We start from the raw sequence: 24,532 nt of genomic DNA, 5'->3' as shown, positions 1-24,532 counted from the left end.
GCTAGGTCTCAGGTCCTGGTGCATGTTGGACGTCAAGAGTGCTCCTGTTTCAAAGTCAAGAGTTTTCTGTTTTAGGCAGCCTATGCTTGGATGCGTTCATCTGCCAGCAGCATGGACCATAGCCAGCCCTGGGCTTGCGCAAGTTACGTCGCGGCGCAGTGGCTCACATTCTCAAGCACCCATTCCTGCTCGCAACACATGCCATCCTCATCGACAACACTGCTATTTTTATAGGATCTATTTACTGTTTGGGATCCTGCCAGGTATTTGTGACCTTGATTGGCCACTGATGCAAAACAGGATACTGGACTTAATGGACACTTGGTCTGACCCAGTATGGCAAATTTTATGTTCCTAAGCCAGTCACTTCAACAGATGTTACTTTTATTATATTAATGAACCCAGTCTGAAATAACCTGTTACAGAAAAATCCTCAAGGGCTTCAATTCAAAGAGTCAGCTACATTATACATGGTTAAATCCCAAACTGGGCCATTTAGTAAACTCAGGGGGTTACCTATGCAACTGAAGACTTCAATCAGGCCATGGGGATAGATCAGCTCCTCTGGCACAAGAGTGAAAAATACAGAAAACATAGGGTGTTTTTTAAAATTTGTTTTCTGTACCCTTGAATTATCTTTTTCTTCTGCTCGAAATTAAAAAAAAAAAAAAAAACCCACACAAAATACATCAACTTACTTTTATTTATACAATACCTTTCCTATGATTCAGTCATTCTAGATCAGGAGGGTCTTTGCTCAGATTATTCAATACAAAAATCAGACCCGAAAGGGTGTACTCAATTTCTAGGAAGATGTATGAACTCTAATCTGCAAGTATCCTCTGAGAGTGGTTACTCCTCCCATTCTGTACCTGCAGCTTGTCAGGGCTTCCAAGACGTTGTCTATCGGAATCCAAGACTCGACGCACTCCAACCACCACAAGCTTAATATAAAACAGAACTCTTTATTGTTACATTAAAAGCAGAGTTCTCCATGGCTCAACCAGGACCCCAGCTCCCCAATGACATTCCCACACAAATGCTTCTTCAGGAGTTTTCTATGTCCTAAAACAAAAACAAACAAAAAAACAAAACAAAACACAAAATTGATTATAGAAAATGGCTCAGGTCCAGGTTTATGAGATGCTTGTATGACCTTACAGTTGACCCTACCTCAATCTATTTCATAATGTAAAGTTCCAAATCTAAGTCTCATACCTTCCCATCCCACTAATATTTCATAATATAGAGCAAGATACTATTTTTTTCCTAATCTAGCAGCTTCATCCTGCTCCTTTGAACATGCACCTCAATTAGAAGTTGTCCTATTTGGTGCTATAGCTACTTACAGCAGTCAAGCCCTGCTACTACAGCCAACAGTCCTTTGGCTAAGGAACATACACTCAAATTCCGTCTTTAGACTCACTCGTTAAGAGCTGCACATTGAACACCATTTGTCCAGCTAAGTTTGGACTCAGCAGGACAAGTGGCACCGTTCAAATATCCAGCCATGCTCAGCAGCTGGTACTTATCCATCTAACTTTTAATCCACCTAAAAGGTTAGCCAGATAAAAACGGGGGTGGAGGCATTCAAGCAAGTTTGCTTACCGTATACGGTGCTTTCCATAGGATAGCAGGATGAATTAGCCATGCTATTTGGGCACACTCTAGCGGACACTTTTCTTCAAGGGAGGAGGAATAGCCTAGTGGTTAGAGCAGTGGACTATGAACCAGGAGACGAGGGTTCAAGTCCTGCTGTCGCTCCTTGTGACCTTGGGCAAGTCACTTTACCCTCCATTGCCTCAGGTACAAACTTTGATTGTAAGCCCTCTGGGGATAGAAAAATACCTATAGTACCTGAATGTAAACCGGTGTGATATCTCAATTGAGATCGAATGTCGGTATATAAAAATAATAAATAAATAAAGATTCAAAGTCTTTTGTGCTGCGCATGCGAGGCACTTCCCATGCACAGCTCGAGGTCACTCTCTTCAGTTAATGAAAAAAGCTAGAAGGCATCTGCCTTAGTGTATAGAAACAGAAAACATGTCCAGGGAAGAGGGTGGGAAGCAAGGCTAATTCATCCTGCTCTCTATGGAAAACACCATTTACAGTAAGCAAACTTGCTTTTTTCCATCAATAAGCAGGCTGAAATAGCCCTATTTGGAAGTCCCAAGCATATAAATAATAAATCAAGGGTATGGAGTAAAGGTTATGGCTTATCTTACCTACTATTCCATACCCTACTTGTCTTGTTTTTCTCTTTTTTTTTCACTCCTTAGTGGACATGGTTTTCTGGTCTAGCACACAGGCTAAAACTGCTTGCCCCAGTACGCTATCTGTAGCTGTTAAATGGTCTAAGCAGTAGAGAGCAGTAAAGGTGTGAACTGAGGACCAAGTAGCAGCTCTCTCTATAAATGTCCTCAATGGGAACATCCCTCAGATGTGCAATGGAAGACGCTTTTGCTCGTAATTGATGCGCTGAAACTGATCCTGATAAGGGAGTTTGTGAAGAAGCATGACAGAACTTAATGTAGTTTGTGATCCAGTTTGATATGGCTCTTTTGGAAACTGCCACTCCTTGTGAGTTTGGGTTGAATGATACGAATGATACGAATAGTTAGGAAGACTTGCGGTATGGCCAAGTTCTTTTTTTATAGAGGCCAATGCTCTTTTGCAATCTAATGTATGGAGCATAGATTCTGGCTTGTTGGCATGAGGCTTGGGAAAGAAAATTGGAATTGTGATGCTTTGATTGATATGAAAAGCTGACACTACCTCAGGAAGGAATTTAGGATGAGTTCGGAGAAATGAACTAGGGCTTAAAGTTCACTTACTGTTCGGGCTGAAGTTATTGCCACTAGAAAAACCACTTTCCAAGATAGACATTTCAAATGAGAAGATTATAGCGGTTTGAATGGAGGTTTCATTTAGCTTGATAAGACTAGGTTGAGATCCCAAGGGACTGGAGGTTTTCGGACTGGAGGATGAAGATTAAAAAGTCTTTTTATGAAACGAGATATTAAAGGATGTGAGGCTATGGAAATGCCAAGGGTTGGTTTCGGAGTACTGTACTAGATAAGCAAACCAGGGTTGTCTCGGCCATGCAGCTGCTATGAGTATCATTCGAGATCGGTCTCAAATCAATTTCTGAACTGTCCTTGAGAGGAATTGGAGGAAATGCATAAAGGAAACCTTAAGACTATGACCTAAGGAAGGCATCTTGCTTGAATCTGATGGGGCAGGGGCATACTGAGCAAAATTGTTTAACTTTCCGATTCTGTTCCATTGCGCAAAGGTCTATCCAAGGACGATCCCACTGTATAACAATTTGGTTTGCTACTCATTGGTTGAGCAACCATTCATGGGGATGAAATATTCTGCTGAGACGATCGGCTAATGTATTCGCTATCCCTGGAAGATAAGTTGCCTTTAACATTACTGAAATTTTGAGAGCCCATTCCCAGATTCAAACTGCCTCCCTGCAAAAACTCCAGGAACCTGACCCGCCTTGATTGTTTATATAAAACATTGCAACTTGATTGTGTGTATCATTAGGGTCTGACCTTGTAAAAGATGTGTAAAAGCTTTTAGTGCGTACTTCATGGCTCTGAGTTCCAAGAGGTTTATTGGATATGTTCTTTCGATTTGTGTCCATAGACTTCGTATCTTGTAATTTAGTAGATGTGCTCCCCAACCCTGTGCGGAGGCATCTGTTGGGAGGATTAAGTTGTGGGCGCGTTCTCGAAGAGGAGATCCCTCTGTCAGAATTTCGGGCTGTAACCACCAGCAAATGCCTTTTGCCATTGATTCTGTAATTGTCACCACTGTGGACATCGGCAGGAGAAATTGAATCCACTGTGCCTTTAATCCCCATTGAAGATGACGCATATGTAGGCGAGTGTGAGGAGTTACGTGAATGGCAGCCACCAAGTGACCCACAAGAATCAGACTTTGGTGGGCAGTTACTTTTGTCTTTAAAAGTAAGTCTGTATCTAGGTGATGAATTTGATCTATCCTCTCCTGTGGAAGGAATGCATGAGCTTTGACCGTTATTATGCTCGCCCCTACAAACTGAATAATCTGAGTCGGTCTGAGTACCAATTTCTCATAGCTGATAAGGAAATCCAGAGATTCTAGACATCAGATTGTCATCTTCAATTGTTGAGACATGGAGTTTGAGTCAGGAGAGACTATTAACTAATCATCTAGGTAAGGAAATAGATGAATCCCTTGACATCTCAAATGGGCTACTGCTACAGCCAGGCATTTGGTGAAGACTCTGGGAGCAGAGGAAAGACCAAAGGGCAGAACCTTGTACTGATAATGTATGGAGTTCCTTGGAAGCATAGAAACCACCAACAAGGGGGATGAATCGAGATGTGAGTATATGCGTCCTTGAGGTCCAGAGAACACATTGTTGCAACTGTCGCTGCCTGACGTCTCCACTCCGCCCACCTTACCACATTGGCGACTCCCTCTGGGGTTGATGGAAGGCTGGCTGCTGCAGCATCTTTTGGCCGTCCTCGTCTGGCGTCCCCGGACCGGCCCAACGCTGCAATCCGCCATGTTGACCTGATGCCTAGGGGCGCGCGCACGGCCCCGCCTCAAGTACCAGAAGTGGCATGAACCTCAGGGGCATCCCCCTGAGATGACGTCATCCACTTCAGATATTTAAAGGTCTCTGAATGGCTAACAACTCGAGTTAGCAAGGAATGGCAAAGGACTCGCTACGACTTTCCAAGCTACTCTGCCTCCTCGGACTTACCAGGGGTACCCGCTCCTCGGGGGCCTTGCTCTCTCTCTTACTTTGTAGATTGCAGTCTGGAACCGGTACTCGCTCGAGGGCCCTCGTTCCCGGGCTTCTTCGGAATTCACTTCTGCCTGGAAGTCATCGCTGTCTACTACATCTGTGAGTTACCATCGCTCTCTCAGAGCTTTCCCTGAAACCAGGTACTCGCTCCTCAAGGGCCTACTTCATTCCAGCTCCTGGGCTTCTATGAGACATTGTGTGAGTGTTACCATCAGGTTCTGTTCATGAACTCTGCATACCCTGCCTACTCACTGTATTTCAGTTTCTCTACAGCTCAGCCTCCAGGGATCACTGTTCCAGTATCTGAGGGACTACAGCCCAGCCGGGCATTCCAGCTCACTACTGCCACCTCTGGTGGTTCAGTATACTGTCTAATAAAAGAACTAGTGTGTGTCTGTCTCCTAACTCTGAGCCTGACCGGTGGTCCCTTTCGGGATCTTCCCCCGGGGGCGTGGTCATCTGCCACCGGCCCAAGGATCCACCCACAACTCTCCTAAATAATTACAGATTGCTAAATCCATGGATCCGGCACAACTCAATGCCTTGCAGGCCATACTGGGCCTGGCCCGGTGCATTGTGGAGCAGCAAGACGCCTTGGAGGAACTTACTTCAGCGTTTCGTCAGTTACACATACAGAAGGTTCAAGGCACCGTTTCCAGCCATGAAGGTCGGTTACAGGAGGTAACTTTAAAGACTGTTGTACCACTGGCGGCTCCAATCTGCTTTTCCGGAGAAATCCAGAAGACCCGGGGCTTTTTGATCCAGTGCTGCATGCACTTTGCCTTACAGCCATCTCTATTTCCTACAGCTCTCTCCAAGAATACCTACATCCTTTCATACCTGGATGGTAGGGCCCTGTCTTGGGCATCCACCATGTGGGAACGTAAAGACCCCATTTTGCAGGACATAGAAGGATTTATGGACTTGTTTAAATCTGTTTTCAATGACCCTGCTCGAAGCTCTGTCGCCGGTTCTGCTTTGGTTGAATTGAAGCAAGGCAACAGACCATTGGCTGAATTTGCCATAGAGTTCAAAACTCTTGCGGCAGAACTCCATTGGGACCCCAAATGTCTCAAGACTCTCTTTTGCGGGGGCCTGGATACCCGTTTAAAGGACGAGCTGGCTGCTCGTGAAACACCTGACTCGCTGGACGAATTAGTAGCCTTGGCCACATGGATTGATCAACGACTCCGGGTCAAGGTGAAGGAACTCCGGCCTAGGGTGTTACCCAGGTTGAAACAGGCCAGTGCTGTCTCTACACCTCGGATGGTTCCAGTAATCCCTGCTGCTGATACAGATGAATCTATGCAACTTGGTAATGGACGCTTGACTTCCAAGGAGAGAAGATTTTAGAAGCGTGGCCTTTGCATGTACTGTGATCAGCCCAGCCATGATGTCTCTACATGCTCTTTGGTCCGTCCAAAAGCACGGATAGGCCAAAGTCCTACAGGAGGACTATTCTTAGGCCTTACTGCACCCTCTCTTACGCTCTCTCTCCCAGTCTCCTTGATCTACGGACCAGTCACGGTTCAGACTCCTGCCCTGGTGGACTCGGGGGTAGGAGGCAACTCCATTCTCAAATGGCTAGTGGAATATTTGAGGATCCCCCTCATCAAGTTGAAAGACCCAGTACGATTATCTTCCATTCATGGAGAGCCCTTACCGGGAGATGTGACTTGCCAAACCGAATCAGTTACTCTCCGCACCGGAGCTCTTTATACGGAATCGCTCTCCTTCTTCGTACTGGAAAAGGCTGTGCACCCTATTGTCCTGGGGTTACCCTGGTTGCAAGTACACCAACCCCAATTTGACTGGGCATCTTTGGATCTCTCCCACTGGGGCCTAGAATGTCATGGGAAATGCCTTAAGGAGATATCGCCTATTATTGGCATGCCTGCGACTCCAGCAGTACCGGGACTGCCGCTCCAGTACACCCCCTTCGGGAATATCTTCTCCAAAGAAGTAGTTGATGTTCTTCCTCCACAGGAGCCCTATGACTGTGCCATACGACAGAAGTCTAAAGCTGAGCCTCCAAAAGGACAGGTGTACTTTCTCTCAGCTTTTGAGAATAAAGCAACGTCGGAAAATATGGAAGAGAATCTCCAGAAGGACTTTACTCAACCATCAGAGTCGCCAGCTGGTGCAGACATTTGCTTTGGGGAAAAGGTAAATGATACAATACCCAGTGAATGTTCTGCAATATCTCAAGACGAAGACAATAGACTAACCAGTGAAGGTTCTTCAATATCTGAAGACGAAGATGATACAACTCCTAGTGAACTACCTTCTATATCTCAAGGCTCACTTATCAATACAGAGGACGAATTAGAACTCAAAGTCAGAGATTCTGGATGTTCGTAAACGAGACAAGACTTTTGAATACCTTCTAAAGTAGAAAGGTTTCGGCCCCGAAGTGATCTCTTGGGAGCCTCAGACTAATATCCTGGCTAAAGAGATGCTTCGTCAGTTCCATCTCGCGCACCCTTCAAAAACTAAGCCTGGTACCCGAAGAGATCGCCCTTTGAAGGGGGGTACTGTTGCGACTGTTGCTGCCCGACGTCTCCACTCTGCCCACCTTACCGCATTGGCGACTCCCTCCGGGGTTGATGGAAGGCTGGCTGCTGTGGCGTCTTTCGGCCGTCCTCGTCCGGCATCCCCGGACCGGCCCGAGGCTGCAATCCGCCATGTTGACCTGATGCCTAGGGGCGCGCGCACAGCGCAGACCCGCCTCAAGTACCAGAAGTGGCGCGAACCTCAGGGGCGTCCCCCTGAGATTATGTCATCCACTTCAGATATTTAAAGGTCTCTGAATTGCTAACAACTCGAGTTAGCAAGGAATGGCAATGGACTTGCTACGACTTTCCAAGCTACTCTACCTCCTCGAACTTACCAGGGGTACCCACTCCTCAGGGGCCTTGCTCTCTCTCTTACTTTGTAGACTGCAGTCTGGAACCGGTACTCACTCGAGGGCCCTCGTTCCCGGACTTCTTCGGAATTCACTTCTGCCTGGAAATCATCGCTGCCTACTACATCTGTGAGTTACCATCGCTCTCTCAGAGCTTTCCCTGAAACCAGGTACTCGCTCCTCGAGGGCCTACTTCATTCCAGCTCCTGGGCTTCTATGAGACATTGTGTGAGTGTTACCATCAGGTTCTGTTCATGAACTCTGCATACCCAGCCTACTCACTATATTTCAGTTTCTCTACAGCTCAGCCTCCAGGGATCGCTGTTCCAGTATCTGAGGGACTACAGCCCAACTGGGCATTCCCACTCACTACTGCCACCTCTGGTGGTTCAGTATACTGTCTAATAAAAGAACTAGTGTGTGTCTGTCTCCTAAGTCTGAGCCTGACCGGTGGTCCCTCTCGGGATCTTCCCCCGGGGGCGTGGTCATCTGCCACTGGCCCAAGAATCCACCCAGAACTCTCCTAAATAATAACACACATCCAATCACTCTCTTATATGAGAAAGAATCAACTTGATAGATGACATCTTGAATTTCTCCTTCCAAAGGAATTTGTTCAGTGAGCGAAGGTCTAGTATTGGACGGAGACCCCCTGAGCATTTCAGGATGCGTAAGTATTGGGAGAAATAACCCGAATTGATTTTGTTCTTTGGGATCATCTGAATTGCTTGGATACAATCTGTACTTCTCGCTCTAGGAGATGAATATTGGAGACATCCCTCATTGGGGAAGTGAGGCAAGGAAGATGAAGTCTGGTTAGGAAATTGAGATGGTATTCCTCGCGTACAATCTTATAATTTCAAATTCTTTACTCAATTGGGCTGAGACATCTTCAAAAAGACGGTGGAGGCTTTAAAGACGGAGGAGGCTTTTGAAGAGAGGTTTGGGTTGGTATTTGCTGTTTCCTCTCCCTCTGGAGAGGTCTAGCTTGAGTTGATTGGAGCTGTGAGTAGGGCAATTAGTAAGACGAATTGCTGTGCTCTATATGGTATGTAAGTTTTATATGGCTTTCTTTGATAGTAGAAAGGCTTTCGTTGATAATAGTGCCTCACTGAAGGCTGAGGATGTAAAGATCCTGAGAGAGACTGGACTGCTACATTTTACTCTTTTAAATGAGCTACTGTATCTTTGAATTTTTCTCCAAATAAATTGCTTCCTGCGCAAGGTAGATTTTCTAGTTTGTCATGGACATCTTCTCTGATGGAACTAGAACGGAGCCACGTCATGCGACAAGCTGCAATGGCTGGACTGAAGTTCTGGAGGATCTCTCAAAGGATACCACTCTTAGTAAATGTCTCAGACTTTCTTCCTGTCTCTATATGAAGGAACGGCTTTAAAAGCTGAAGGGAATCATAAAGGTATTGGACAATGTAAAACAGATGCTGTTGTATACGAGAAGTCATAAGAAAATTGACATGTTGGGTCCGACCAAGAGTCCATCAAGCCCAGCATCCTGTTTCCAACAGAGGCCAAACCAGGCCACAAGAACCTGGTAATTACCCAAACACTAAGAAGATCCCATGCTACTGATGCAATTAATAGCAGTGGCTATTCCCTAAGTAAATATGATTAATAGCCGTTAATGGACTTCTCCTCCAAGAACTTATCCAAACCTTTTTAAACCCAGTTACACTAACTGCACTAACCACATCCTCTGGCAACAAATTCGAGAGCTTAATTGCGCGTTGAGTGAAAAAGAATTTTCTCCGATTAGTCTTAAATGTGCTACTTGCTAACTTCATGGAGTGCCTCCTAGTCCTATTATCAAAAAGTGTAATAACTGATTCACATCTACTCGTTCAAGACCTCTCATGATTTTAAAGAACTCTATCATATCCCCCCTCAGCAGTCTCTTCTCCAAGCTGAACAGCCTTAACCTCTTCAGCTTTACCTCATAGGGGAGCTGTTCCATCCCCTTTATCATTTTGGTTGCCCTTCTCTGTACCTTCTCCATCACAACTATATCTTTTTTCAAATGCGGCAACCAGAATTGTACACAATATTCAAGGTGTGGTCTCACCATGGAGCAATAAAGAGGCATTATGACATTTTCCGTTTTATTAGCCATTCCCTTCTTAACAATTCCTAACATTCTGTGCTTTTTTGACTGCTGCAGTATACTGAGCCGACGATTTCAAAGTATTATCCACTATGATGCCTAGATCTTTTTCCTGGGTGGTAGCTCCTACTATGGAACCTAACATGTAATTATAGCAAGGGTTATTTTTCCCCATAAGAAACACCTTGCACTTGTCCACATTAAATTTCATCTGTCATTTGGATGCCCAATCTTCCAGTCTCGCAAGGTCCTCCTGTAATGTATCACAAGCCACTTGTGATTTAACTACTCTGAATATTTTTGTATCATCCGCATATTTGATAACCTCACTCATCTTATTCCTTTCCAGATCATTTATAAATATATTGAAAAGCACTGGTCCAAGTACAGATCCCTGAGGCACTCCACTGTTTACTCTTTTCCACTGCAAAAATTGACCATTTACTCCTACTCTCTGTTTCCTGTCTTTTAACCAGTTTGTAATCCACGAAAGGACATCACCTCCTATCCCATGACTTTTTAGTTTTCTTAGAAGCCTCTCATGAGGGACTTTGTCAAACGCCTTCTGAAAATCCAAATACACTACATCTACCGGTTTGTTAAGCATCACACTTTGAAAAGATCTTCTAGCATATTCAAGAATTCTATGATCCTTTATCAGGGGAGTTGATGAATGAACCTTGGTCTTTTTCGCTCACTTCATCGCGGACTCCACGATAACTGAAGCATGGGGAAGCTGAACTACTCCATAGGTGTTGGACTTCTGTAAGCAATTTCAAATCTAGCTTTCTAGAAATGGGAGGTATTGATTGGGGAGACTCCCAAGTTTTTGAGAGAACATAGTCTAACAGTTTGTGCGTCGGTAGAGCTGATGGTTCAACAGGAACATCCAGAATTTTAAGGACTCCAAATACTTCCTTCCCTAGGGTCCAGTAATTTTTTTATTTCCACTTATAGAAACATAGAAATGATGGCAGAAGAAGACAAAACAGCCCATCCAGTCTGCCCAGCAAGCTTTCACACTTATTTTTTTTCTCATACTTATCTGATACTCTTGGCCTTTATTAGTAACTTTTTGGTTCTATTTACCTTCCAACCCCACCACTGATGTAGAGAGCAGTGCTGGAGCTGCATCTAAGTGAAGTATCTAGCTTAATTGATTCGAGTTAGTAATCGCCGTAACAAGCAAACTACACCCATGCTTGTTTACCCAGACTATATAATTCAGTCCTTGTTGGTTGTTGTCTGAATAGAAATCCTCTTTTCTTCATCCCCCCCTGCCGTTGAAGCAGAGAGCTATGCTGGATATCCATTGAAAGTGAAGTATCAGGCTTATTTGGTTTGGGGTAGTAACTGCCGCAACAAACTACTTCCCCCGCTTTTTTGTGAATGCAGCTACTCCCCCGCTTTTTTGTGAATGCAAACCCTTTTTTCCACATTTCCTCTTGCCGTTGAAGCATAGAGCAATGTTGGAGTCGCATTAACCATGTGTATGTTTATTGAATAAGGGAATTAATCTCCAGGTAGTAGCTGTCATTCCCACAAGCCACCCTCATGCCTCTTCTCTTCATTCACATCCTCTATACTTTATGGATCCACTGGGTTTATCCAACGCCCCTTTGAAATCCTTCATAGTTTTGGTCTTTACCACTTCCTACGGAAGGGCGTTCCAGGCATCCACCACCCTCTCCGTGAAGAAATACCTCCCGACATTGGTTCTGAGTCTTCCTCCCTGGAGCTTCAAATCGTGACCCCTGGTTCTGCTGATTTTTTTTCAACGGAAAAAGTTTGTCATTGTCTTTCGATCATTAAAACCTTTCAAGTATCTGAAAGTCTGTATCATAGCACCTCTGGGGGTCCTTCTTTCCTCCAGGGTGTACATATTTAGATTCTTCAATCTCTCCTCATAAGTCATTCAATGAAGACCATCCACCTTTTTGGTCGCCCTTCTCTGACCGCCTCTATCCTGTCTCTGTCCCTTCGGAGATAAGGTCTCCAGAACTGAGCACAGTACTCCAAGTGAGGCCTCACCAAGGACCTGTACAAGGGGATAATCACTTCCCTTTTCTTACTTGATATTCCTATCTCTATGCAGCCCAGCATTCTTCTGGCTTTAGCTCTCGCCTTGTCACACTGTTTCGCCGACTTCAGATCGTTAGATACTATCACCCCAAGGTCTCTCTCCTGCTCCGTGCACATCAGCCCTTCACCCCCCATCGAATACAGTTCTTTTGGATTTCCACACCCCATATGCATGACTCTGCACTTCTTGGCATTGAATCTCAGCTGCCATATCTTCCAGCTTCCTTAAATCCTGTCTCATTCTCTCCACACCTTCCTGCATGTCCACTCTGTTGCAGATCTTAGTGTCATCCGCAAAAAGACAAACCTTACCTTCTATTCTGTCCGCAATGTTGCTCACAAAGATACTGAACAGGACCAGTCCCAACACCGATCCTTGCGGCACTCCACTTAACACCACTCTCTCTTCAGAGTAAGTTCCATTTACCAACTCATATTGTCTTTTGTCCGTCAACCAGTTTGCAATCCAGGTCACCACCTCGGCACTCACTCCTAAGCTTCTCATTTTATTCACCAGCCTCTTGTGCAGGATCGGATAAAAAGCTTTGCTGAAATCCAAGTAGATGATATCGAGTGCTCTTCCTCGATCCAATTCCCTTGTCGCCCAGTCAAAAAGGTCAATCAGATTTGTCTGACAGGATCTTCCCCTGGTGAATCCATGCTGCCTCTGGTCCAGCAATTCTCCCGACTGTAGATAGTTCACTATTCTCTCTTTCAGCAGCGACAGCATCGCTTTTCCCACCACCGAGATGAGGCTAACTGGTCTGTAGTTACCAGCCTCCTCTCTGCTCCCACTCTTGTGAAGCAGGACCACCACCGCTCTTCTCCAATCACTCGGCACCACTCCTGTTTCTAGGGATCTATTGAACAGGTCACACAGCGGACCCGCCAGCACATCTCTGAGCTCCCTCAGTATCCTGGGATGAAGCTCATCAGGCCCCATGGCATTGTCCACTTTCAGTTTCCTCAGCTCTTCCCATACATTCTCTTCTGTAAATGGAGTTACATCTACTTCACTCCCCTCCAGTTTCTTGTTAGCTAGCGATGGTCCTTCTCCAGGATGCTCTTTAGTGAACACCGAACTGAAGTATTCGTTTAATATTTCTGCCATTTCTTCGTCTCTCCACACATTGATCCTTTTCACCTTTCAATTTCACTATACCACTTTGGTCCTTTCTCCTTTCACTGAAGTATCTGAAAAATGTTTTGTCACCTCTCTTTACCTCTTTGGCAATCCTTTCTTCCGCTTGATTTTTTGCCATCTTGATTACTTTCTTTGTCTCCCTCAGTTCCACCAGATATTCTTCTTTGTGCTCCTCCCTTTGGGATCCTTTATATTTCTTGAACGCTGTTCTTTTAGCCTTTATTTTGTCAGCCACCTCCTTTGAGAACCAGATAGGTTTAATTTTTCTTTTGCTTTTCTTTACTTTTCTAACATATAGATTAGTTGCCTTGGTAATTGCTTCTTTTAGTTTGGTCCACTGTTGTTCCACATCAGGAGGAATAGCCTAGTGGTTAGAGCAGTGGACTATGAACCAGGAGACCAGGGTTCGAGTCCTGCTGTCACTCCTTGTGACCTTGGGCAAGTCACTTTACCCTCCATTGCCTCAGGTACAAAAACTTAGATTGTAAGCCCTCTGGGGATAGAGAAATACCTCCAGTACCTGAATGTAAACCGGTGTGATATCTCAATTGAGATCGAATGTTGGTATATAAAAATAATAAATAAATAAATCTCTCTCGTTCTCCCAGCCTTTTACTTCTTCCTCCAGGTACTTCCCCATTTCATCAAAGTCTGTGTTTTTGAACTGCAAAACTCAGGTCTTCGTGCTTCTTCTCCGTATCCTTTTTGTGATATTAAACCATACTGTTTGATGATCACTGGTGCTGAGGTGGGCGCCCACCTGGACATCAGAGACATTATCTCCATTAGTGAGCACTAGATAGAGTATAGCTCCCTCCTTCGTGGGTTCCATTACCATTTGTTTGAACAGAGCCCCGAGCAGGGCATCCACTATTTCTCTACTATTGTTAGATTCTGCAGAAGGGATTCTCCAGTCTACATCCAGCAGATTAAAGTCTCCAAAGATCACCGCTTCTCCATTCTTTCCCATCTTTTGGATGTCTTCAACCAGATCTCTGTCAAGCTCTTCCTTTTGATTTGGAGGCCTGTAAATCATTCCAATAAAAATGGATGTCCCATCGTTTTTTTTTAGGTCTGCCCATAGTGCTTCTTCATTGCCCCATCTTCCTTGCAGCTCAGATGCTTGGATATTGTTTCTGACATAAAGAGCCACTCCTCCCCCTTTCCTATCCTCTCTGTCCTTCCTTAACAAGTTATAGCTTGGTATTGCCGTATCCCAATCATGAGATTGCGTGAACCACGTCTCCGTGATAGCAACAACATCCAAGTCTGCCTCCACCATTAGGGCTTGCAGATCTGGGATTTTATTGCCCAAACACTTCCAGGTGGTTCATCCATTTCTCGTTGTGGATTTATGTGTGAAGAATGAGAGAATATCTTTTGGCAGTGTATACCCACGGTGAGAATTTCTGAAGGTGGAGGTGCCCAAGAACCTTGCTCTTCTAGAGGAGCAAGTCTTCTCAGAGAAAGTTCTTCCTGTAGATTTGATCTTTCCTGCTGAGAGTGGGAAGATAATCCAGAGCACTCCGAGCAGCTACTTTGCGAAGAACCTGAGCTAATGGAAAATGGTATTGGATGGGGATACCCAAGGAGGATGCGATAAGATATCCAGGATGGGATGCTTTCTGAGTTGAGATTTAGATGGAGATCTTCTGCTTTTATGATCAGTGGGTACTGAAATATTTTGTTTGGACAAAGCATGCGTCGATGGATGTCCCTCATGCGTCGTAGACGCGTCGTGATAGTGCAAATGAATCAATGCGTTGCAAGCCATGTGATGAGACTGCGCCGATGCATTATGTTTGGTGAAACGCGATGCAATATGCGTCAAGGTAGAATACTTCGATTTGTGGGCTGTTGATGGTGTCAAAGCATTATGTGTACATCTCGGCGCAGCACCTAGCATCAACGCTCCCTTCGGCTCCTGCGCTGTGCACCGAATACTTTGCAGCGCAGATGGTGCAACTGTGACGAGTCCACGCAGAGCTTGCCTGGACTTTACCTTTTGATGCTCAGAATCGGAGCGATGTTTTTTGGGCCTCGGTTCAGCGGAAGAGGAATGTTTAGACATCTTTTGAGACTTCATCTGCAAGCCTGGGGATAATTGGATTGAACGTCCTGGAGTGGGCACGTAAGATCCTGAAGCTGGTGAACGACTCTTCCGGAGGCTGGCAATTTTCGGGGGGGACATGTGTCTGCAGTCCCTTCATGTCGCTTGGTCATGGACACCGGGCCCAGGCAAGTATAACAATAATTATGATAGTCAGTTACGGACATTATATGTCTGCACTGACAATACTTGAAGCCAGGTTTTTTTGAGCCCATGTTAGCACTGAAAAGTGCTGTTTGGAAATTGTTAGCACAAGTCAAGATTCCCTGAAGAGAGTAAGAAGAAAAAGCATCTGTGCCTAAGTGTGGGAAAAAAAGTAAGTGAAGAGAGGGACCGTGAGCTGCGCGCGGGAAGTGCCGTGCATGCGCAGCACAAAAGACACTGAATCTTGAAGAAAAGTGTCCATTAGAGTGAGCCAATGACATCATCTAAATAGCAGGGCTAATTCAGCCTGTTTATCGATGGAAAGCAAGCAGTCAGATATGCAGCTAACTTAACTGGATAAATGCCGACATTCGGCATTATACGGTCGAGCTAGCCAGATAACTTTAGCATTACATGAAAACACTACACTCCTGACCTGAATGCAAAACCATCCCTCCTCCTTTTCTATCCATCCCTTTTCTACATTAAAGTTACCAACTGGTTCCAGTTATGTCCGACAGGGTTGATCCAGGTCTGGGTTTACCCCACTGCATGCAGGGACTTGTAGTATTACTTTTCTTAGGCAACGAAATAGGGAAATCAGTGGTAAACACAACCCTGGGAGTGCCTTGAACGGTGCCAGAGGTGAAGGAGCCCCACCCCCAATAAAATGTTGGAAGGCTCCCCACTCCAAGGGAGGGTCAAGGGACTCAGGGTTTTCATTCCCCACTGAGGGATTTCATTGTTGCTGTCCTCACAGGCTGTTATAATGAGTGAACCTCCTCACTGTACCAGGTTTCATCTTCCCCTGGCAGATGTGGAGTGGAGAAGATAAATACTAAGGCTCTTGGGGTGGCCAACAGCTCAGCAGTGGATGCCTCTCCTCCCTACCCAAAGGCAGAAGAACCAGGAGCTAGCAGAGAGCGCCCTTAGTCAAGAACTGGGTCGCCTCCTCTCTGGGTGGCAGGAGAGCAGTTTATGTGGAGGGGGGCAGGCCTGGACACAGGAGTTCCCCAGGAATTGTGCACAGGATTCCTTGGGACCCACGTACCCTCCCCTGCAGAGCATAAACACCAGGCTGCTCGACTCCTCAGCCTAGATGTAACATGGGTGCATGCTGCCTGCGCCTTGTCATGTGTTCATTGTGTGTGTGCTCTGTGTGGGTCTTTTGTTCAGTGTCTGCTTCTTCCCCCTACCCCCACTGGGGAGAGGTAGCCTGATAGGACCTTATCTTTCTTTTCCTAAAGAGGGCCTTTGAGAAAGGGGCTCTCTGTTCTCCCCTTTGTGAGGGCAGGGTGGTCATCTCTCTATATATATATATATATTGTTTATTTTTCTAGAGGTGAAGCAGAAGGGGAGCGCTGATGCCAGGCAATCAAAATGAGTTTAGTTACACTTCTTGCGCTTGGCGAAAGTTCAGTCTGTCAGGCGTTTGCCAGCTGTTCTTTCAGACTGGTCACCCCCCCGGGGGGGGGGGGGGCAGTTAGAGGGGTGCTGGGGGCCTGGGATCTAAGCCGGGCGATGAGGTCAGCCCCCTCCGCTCCCCCTCTCCTTGCTCACCGAGTCTCCTTCTCGAAGGCGAAGGGGGCGTGCTTGCGGCAGGGGTGCAGGCGCTCGCAGTGGGCCTTGCCCCCTCGGCGCTGCTGCGGCGGCGGCGGCGGCGGTGGCGGCGGCGGCTTGTGGTGGTGGTGGTGGTGATGGTGGTGCGGGTGCTGGTGCTCGCAGCGGCGCGGCGGCGGCCGCGAGGGCGGCGACTGCTGCTGCTGCTGCTGCTGCTCCTTGGCCGCGTGCTGCTGCTGCTGCTGCTGCCGCTGCTGCTGCTCGTAGAGGCGCCGCCTCAGCTCCTTGGCCACCTGCAGCTGCAGCTCCTCCTCGACCTCGTCCTTCTCCGGCCGCTGCTGCTGCTGCTGCTCCTTGGCGGAGGGGGGCGGCGGCGGCGGCGGCGGCGGGGGCGGGGGGGGCGGCGGCAGGCGCTGCTCGTAGAGGCGCCGGCGCAGCTCCCGGGCCTGGGGCGCCGGGGGCAGGCTGCGCGCCTGGTTCTGCAGGTCGCGGATGGCGTGCCGCAGCTCGCTGTTGGCCTGCAGCAGCACGTCGCGCTTCAGCAGCTCCGCGTTGGCCATGAGGCTCCGCTGCAGGGACTCCATGCTGGCGCTGGTGCCGGCGGGGGCCGCGGGGGGCGCCCGGGGTGCGGGGGGTGAGCGGCGCGGTCCCGTTCCGGCGCGATGAGCGGTGCGGGAGTAGCCTGGGGGGGAAAAAAAGAAGAGGAGCGCGAGCGGGAGGGAGAGGGACGCCGAGAGCCGCCTGCCGGGGCCCCGCCCTCGCGCCGCGCCCTTTATAGGCCTGCCGGCTCTGTGACGTCACGGGCGCAACAGACGAGGGGGAGGGGGAGGTGCGGTCGCCGGGGCAACGGCGGATTCTGGCCTGGCGGGCGCGGCGAGGAGCCTGTGGCCCCAAAGGAAGGCGTGGAGCCAGCCCCCAGCAGCCCCGCTCCTCACCACCCCAGTGCCAGTACACGCCATTGGGCCCTCCACTGGGGCCAAATAAAAATGTGGTCTGAAAAACCGAGACATCTTTAGAACATTATCTCTAGGGCCAGAAACATTGTGGCTGAAAAATAAAGGACGATTCTCCTACTGAATACTGAGGGAAAATACAGGACAGTCCCGAGAGAGGGCAATTTAGAAACATAAAGACATGAGGCAGGGAAAGAGCGTAGTGCCTATCTAGTCTGCCCAGCTACACAACCCCTTCCACTCCCCGGAGGATCCCCTGGGCTCCTCCCAGGCTTGCCTGAATTCAAATGATGCAAACCTATAAAGCTACTCCTTCTGCAGAATGGGAGATAATCTTTCCCGTTCCAGTCCCGGTCTGGCTTTGTACCAGGCTCTTCTTTTCTCTGTCTCCCTCTTCTGTTGTTTGCACAAACTTCGAACTTTTTCCATTGGAAAGAAATCAGAACTAGGGAGTATGTAATCAAACTCCAGGGGGGACGACTCAGAACCAAATATTTCTTCACAGAGAGGGTGGTGGATGCCTGGAATGCCCCTCCGGAGGAGGTGGTGAGGACGAAACCTGTGAAAGATTTCAAAGGGGCACGGGATAAACCCTGTGGATCCCTAAACGCCAGAGGATGGAAATAAGGAAAAGAATGCATGGGGGTAACTTGCTGGCGAGGCGGTTACTCCTCTTAACAGAAGGTATGGGGATTGCTACCCTTAACCAATAAGCCTTGATGCTTTGATGCAATTGCAACATCGTCCTCCGCGTCAGGCCGTAGAGGGGAAAAGGGAACTGGATTCAGACGACAACAACCAACGAGGGTCCCCACTTTTATGGTTTGGGGAAACTGCAAGGAGCGGCAGTTACTACCCTTAACCAATAAGCCTTGATTCCTTTGACACAACTGCAACATCACTCTCCGCTTTGACAACGGAGGTGGGGGTGGGGTGCAAAGACGGCGACCAACACAGGCCCTAACTTTTACGGCCTGGAGTACTGATAGGCAGGAATGCTTCTGCGGCCAAGTCCATGAAGTAAAAATAAGTCAAGCAGCACTGGCTGAATTTTCAAGAAGGCTCATCACCCAGTAAAAGAGATACCACCATAAGAGGCTTGCCGGGCAGACTGGATGGGCCACTTTGGTCCTGTTCTGCCATCATTACTATGTTATGTATAGCAGCCCTCTCCAAACCATTAAATCATATCAAATAGTAAACTACCATCTGCACAGATTTATATATTGCACTTTGTTACTTTAGCAGAAGTTGCAAATGGTTGGATTTTGTTTGGTGCTGGGTGTTTTCTTTTTTTTTTTTTTTCAAAGTCTTGGGGTCATATTGTCGGTCATCTGGCTGCCTTCTCTCTTCCACTGCCAGGATGTACCCCCAGATGCACCCCTCAGTGACATCACAGTGCTGTTTTCCGCTGCAGCCTGGCAGATGCAGGGTTCGTTGGGAAGCAGTGCTGGTGCTAATGTAGCCTCTCTCTGTGTCCGCATCATCAGGGACTCTCCAGCCGTGCTCAAACTAGATTTCCAGGGAATGGAAATCCACATGGTAGGGCAGGGGCAGGTCAACTCCGGTCCTCAAGAGCCACAAACGGCACTAGTTCTCACGCTATCTTTAATGAATATCCATAAGATATATTTGCATACATTGGAGGCAGTAGTTGCAGATCTATCTCATGCATATTCATCGTGGATATCCTGAAAACCAGACTTGTTTGTGGCTCTTGAGGACAATGGAATTGGACACCTCTGCAGCAGAATCTGGTGAAATGGGAGAAGATTTTGAGGGTCGGCGAAGAAGTAGCAACATTAAATCCCCAAATGCTCTGTGCCAGCCTGCTTCCCCGTCCAGCTCACACGTCTTTCCTGGCTCACGTTCCCCGGGTTTGGCGAGGCTGCGGCTGCTCCTCCTGCTCCCACTAGCAGCCGGGCCCCAGGATCGTGGGGTATAGCTGCCCTTATGCGGTGGGGGGGGGGGGGGGGTGGGAGCTGGGTGATGAGGAACGCATGGTGCGCATTTGCCCTTTTATTTTTTTTCCAGCTGAGTTGGCAACACCGCTGTGGTGTGAGATCGCAGCAAAAGGAGATGAGTGTAATATTTATTTATTTTTATTTATTTATTTAGAGGTTTCTTATATACCGAGGCACGTTTGCAAAACATCACCTCGGTTCACAATGTAACATAAATTAGCAACAGGCTTTACAATAATAACATTAACAGGTAGGGATTAACAAGGGCAGGGGAGAATAATACGAGAAATATATACAAATGTACAAGTTGATATTAACAAGTAGGTTAAATAAGCAATAAGGATGATTGGGGGGGAAGAAGAGGAGGGAACCTAGAGTAAAGAAGGGGGGGAAGGAGAGGGTGGGGGGTGTAGAATGGGCGAGTTTATGTAATCATTCTAACGATTGTCTACTGCACAGACGCCGCTCCTCCACTCTCACCCCATTACCTCTGGCAACCGCTCGCCCCTCCCTTCACGTCACCAGCTACTGCTCCTCCGGCCCTCTCCTCCTCACTCGCCCCTCCCTTCACGTCACCAGCTACTGCTCCTCCGGCCCTCTCCTCCTCACTCGCCCCTCCCTTCACGTCACCAGCTACTGCTCCTCCGGCCCTCTCCTCCTCACTCGCCCCTCCCTTCACGTCACCAGCTCCTGCTCCTCCGGCCCTCTCCTCCTCACTCGCCCCTCCCTTCACGTCCCCCGCTACTGCTCCTCCGGCCCTCTCCTCCTCACTCGCCCCTCCTTCACGTCACCAGCTCCTGCTCCTCCGGCCCTCTCCTCCTCACTCGCCCCTCCCTTTACGTCACCAGCTCCTGCTCCTCCGGCCCTCTCCTCCTCACTCGCCCCTCCCTTCACGTCACCAGCTCCTGCTCCTCCGGCCCTCTCCTCCTCACTCGCCCCTCCCTTCACGTCACTAGCTCCTGCTCCTCCGGCCCTCTCCTCCTCCCTCGCCCCCTCCCTTCACGTCACCAGCTCCTGCTCCTCCGGCCCTCTCCTCCTCACTCGCCCCTCCCTTCACGTCACCAGCTACTGCTCCTCCGGCCCTCTCCTCCTCACTCGCCCCTCCCTTCACGTCACCAGCTCCTGCTCCTCCGGCCCTCTCCTCCTCACTCGCCCCTCCCTTTACGTCACCAGCTCCTGCTCCTCCGGCCCTCTCCTCCTCACTCGCCCCTCCCTTCACGTCACCAGCTCCTGCTCCTCCGGCCCTCTCCTCCTCACTCGCCCCTCCCTTCACGTCACCAGCTCCTGCTCCTCCGGCCCTCTCCTCCTCACTCGCCCCTCCCTTCACGTCACCAGCTCCTGCTCCTCTGGCCCTCTCCTCCTCACTCGCCCCTCCCTTCACGTCACCAGCTACTGCTCCTCCGGCCCTCTCCTCCAGTCTTTCTTCTGCCCCTTCCCTCACCTCCAGCCACCAGTCCTTGGGGGGGGGGGGTTTCTCCCTCCCCTCATGCCACTCCTTATTGACCTCCTCTTCCAACCTTATCCCCCCCCCTCCCCCGCTGCTACCACTCCTCGGGTCCCCCTCCCCCACCTCATATTGCTGCTGCCATTCTTCAAGTCCTTTCCTACCTGAGCTTCTGAGCCTTTCCCATTCCATAAAAATCCATGAACCGGACACAGCGCTCGCATCCTTGCTTAGCTGCGGTTCCCCCCCCCCCCCCCCACCGCTCGTCTTCTGCCTACGTTTGTCCCCAGTTGCAGTCCCAGCCTGCGCCTGCTACCTGCCTTCCGCTGACTTTGGTCCTCTTTGCCTCCGCCTTCAGCGCCGCGACCTCACTTCACCGCCACAACCCTCGCCACGGAAAGCACAAAATAATTTAAGATGGTGATTCCCGGGAAAATCAGGAATGCGTTCGTTTGTATTATCGGGCCCCCTTTCCTCGAAAAATCATGAGAAGACGGTCTCTTTAGAATAACAGCACCTGGCTTTTAAAATTCACCCCCCTAGCGTGGATTTCATTTTTAAACGTGAGCTGAAAACAAGAACTGTCCCTCTGAGCCAGCAAGATGTGCAGCCTGTGAGCCCTGCCAGGCTGCATTTAAGCTGCCGTCTACTTATCTCAGGGCTGCACCGAACATCGCTGGTGGCAGCAGCCTACCTGTACGTCCCCTGCTACTGGAGACTAGCCACTCCCAAAGCCTGGGAAGGCTGATTTGCTCGTAAGGGACAACATTAAAGGGAAGGCATCTGAGAGAATATATGGAACTTAAGTGGCAGATTTAGGAACCTAACCCTGAAGCAAGGCCCGACTAGAGGACTTAAGTTACGGGTGAGCCTGGGGAGAGTGAACTAACTCTTGCCCCTGATGGATTAACGCTGAAACCTGTCGAGACCTCTGGAATAAAAAAAAGCAGGGTTTTTTTGTGTGAAACTCTTAACCTAAGCTTGTTACCTCTTCCTTCTAGTCTCCAGCACCTCAACAGCTATCCACAGTCTCCAATAATTGACTCAGGCTAGAGCAGCGACGCTGCAGCCAACCTCTGGGAGTTATTTTCCAAGTCACACTATGGCGTTTTCGCATGCGTTAAGGCATTTTCGCATGTGAAAAATGCCTTGTATACGAAAAGCACCATAACGCATGGTACGATGATAATTTTTAAAAGGGGAGGAATTGGGGGCGGGATTTTTGGAAAAGTGAGCTGGCTTTGCACTTTGCGAAGCCATATTGCACAGTTTTAATGCCGAAAATATCTACACCTTTTTCATTGGCGTTAACCTGTGCGATATGCCCATAATGCAAATTGTGTTTGGGCATTTTCTTAGGCTGGGAAAGGGCCCTGAGATGGAGGGAGGATCTGAGATGTGAGAGGAGGAAGTGGGGGAGAGAGAGAGAGACAGAGCCTCTGGGGGTGGCACCATAGTAAGCAGCTAGAGAGTCCATCAAGCTAGGTTGAGAGAACATTGTACAAATCTCATCTTTGTGTGAGTTTCCTCACTCCGAAGGACATCAAATCTTCATAAGAGAGCGCTGTTCTGTTCATACGTCTCACTCTGTATGTCAAAGTGGCCCCTAACCCCTACCCTACACTACCTAAACCTCACCTTGAGTTACTAGGTGGGCCTCCTATAGAGATAAATAGCTAACTACTAGAAGGGCCTTATAGATACTCTCTCCCTCTCCTCCCTACTTTTAAATCTTATGCCTGACTGTCTGCTTTTAGTCTTGTTAACTAACTTTTGTTTACTTTTTAACCATTGTCTTGCTTTATGAAATACCCCAAGTCTCTTGTCCTTCTTTTATAGATAACATAGGCAGTCTTAAGAAAGTAAATCTCTAAATTACATGAACCTACGGTAGTATCTTGTACACAGTTTGTCATGTCAAAAAGAAGATAAATTAGACCTATATTACCCTGATCCCCTTCCCAAATTGGGGCCTACTTGCCTAGTGTTCAGAACAATCTTATGATAGTCCTTTGTCCTGCTATTTTTTCACTCGCTCAGGGAGATCTTCATGGCTTTTAGGCTATTTCTACAGGTGCCACTGCAGTTGAAATTTTAGCCTGAGATTCTGACCTTTTCTTTCTGCTTATTGTGACCCTATGACCCTCCACCACAAGTTTTAGACAGCTCCGGCAGCTGTCCTGACGTCTCCTAGAATTTCTCCAAATCAGGCTCAATAGGGCATTCAGGGTTCACATGGCCAGAACTGCAAGCAGGCCAAGGCAGCAGAGGATTCTGGGTCAGTCACAGTCTCCATGTTGGTCTCAGACTCAGGCACACATATCACTGCCAATGGTAGATCCTCAGTGCACAAGGCAGGGCTAGGAGCCTAGAGAGCGTGGTCATTTTGGCTTGGCTTCTGGAGTGTGAGGAGCCGTTTCAGTTACTGCTAAATTTGAGTCGGGGGGGCTGTCTCGAGAGGCGATTCCTGCAGGGCACTTCTCGCTTGTCAGGATCTGCCTCCAGTTTTGTGGCAAAGAGAGTTTGTGCACATTTGGGGTTTTTCCCTGTATGAGATCCCGGACCATCCTGGCGAGGGACGTGCCCCGGATGCGGAGGCCAGGGGTTAGAAGATCTGTGTTCCTCTCTCCCTGCACGTGAGGGGATGCAGTGACTTTTCACCTCCGAGGAAGTTTGGGACTTTGAAAGCGTTTCCCCCCTTTTGGTTAGTGAGGAGGTTGAGTGCCGCCCCTCCTCACGTTGAAGCTGGCCTATAATAGCCCGTTTTTGTTTTTTTCTCCCAGCATCAGACCTTTTCCAATGAAAGGTCACATCAGGGGGAGTCCAGAGTAAGAAGGACACAGAGAGGAAGGACGGTATTTGGAGACCCATCCCTGGGATCTCCACAGGAGATAGGTTGGGGTTTGGCAGAACTGCACTGTCGTGGACCTCAGTGTTGTGTCCGTCGGTGCCCGACGCCCTCTCTCCGCCCTCCTTACCTCTCTGGCGCCTCCCTCTCCGTACGCGGGTAGATTGGTTGCTGCGGCGTTCTCCTGCCACTTGTCCTCGGGCGTTCCCGGACCGGCTCGACACTGCAACCACCATGTTTCCTGGAGGCCAAGGGGCGCGCGCGCGTGGCCCCGATTGAACTACCGGCATTGGCGCGAACCTCGGGGGCGTCCCCCGAAAATGACATCACCCGCGATGGATATTTAAGGTCTCAGAATTGCTAACACATGGAGTTAGCAAGGGTTGGGTTTCGCTACCTAAGCTGCTCTGCCTCCTCGGAACTTACCAGTGGTACCCGCTCCTCGG

The 24,532-nt window shown here is 48.5% G+C and overlaps 1 protein-coding gene across 1 annotated transcript; it reads right to left on the bottom strand.

Annotated features, from left to right (window-relative positions):
* Positions 1-707: 707 nt before the first annotated feature.
* LOC115091480 (splicing factor 3B subunit 4-like) lies at positions 708-17,617 on the bottom strand. Its single transcript, XM_029601701.1, has 2 exons — positions 16,878-17,617; positions 708-1,065 (listed from the first exon to the last, which is right to left on the bottom strand). Exons 1-2 carry the CDS (start codon positions 17,459-17,461, stop codon positions 1,059-1,061), a joined length of 591 nt encoding a protein of 196 aa, XP_029457561.1. The 5' UTR covers positions 17,462-17,617; the 3' UTR covers positions 708-1,058.
* Positions 17,618-24,532: the final 6,915 nt, after the last annotated feature.

This window comes from Rhinatrema bivittatum, chromosome 5 (genome assembly GCF_901001135.1).
Source record: "Rhinatrema bivittatum chromosome 5, aRhiBiv1.1, whole genome shotgun sequence".
Classification (NCBI taxonomy): Eukaryota; Metazoa; Chordata; class Amphibia; order Gymnophiona; family Rhinatrematidae; genus Rhinatrema; species Rhinatrema bivittatum.
The sequence above is the reverse complement of the archived record's forward strand: the minus strand, read 5'-3'. Positions and strand labels throughout refer to the sequence as shown.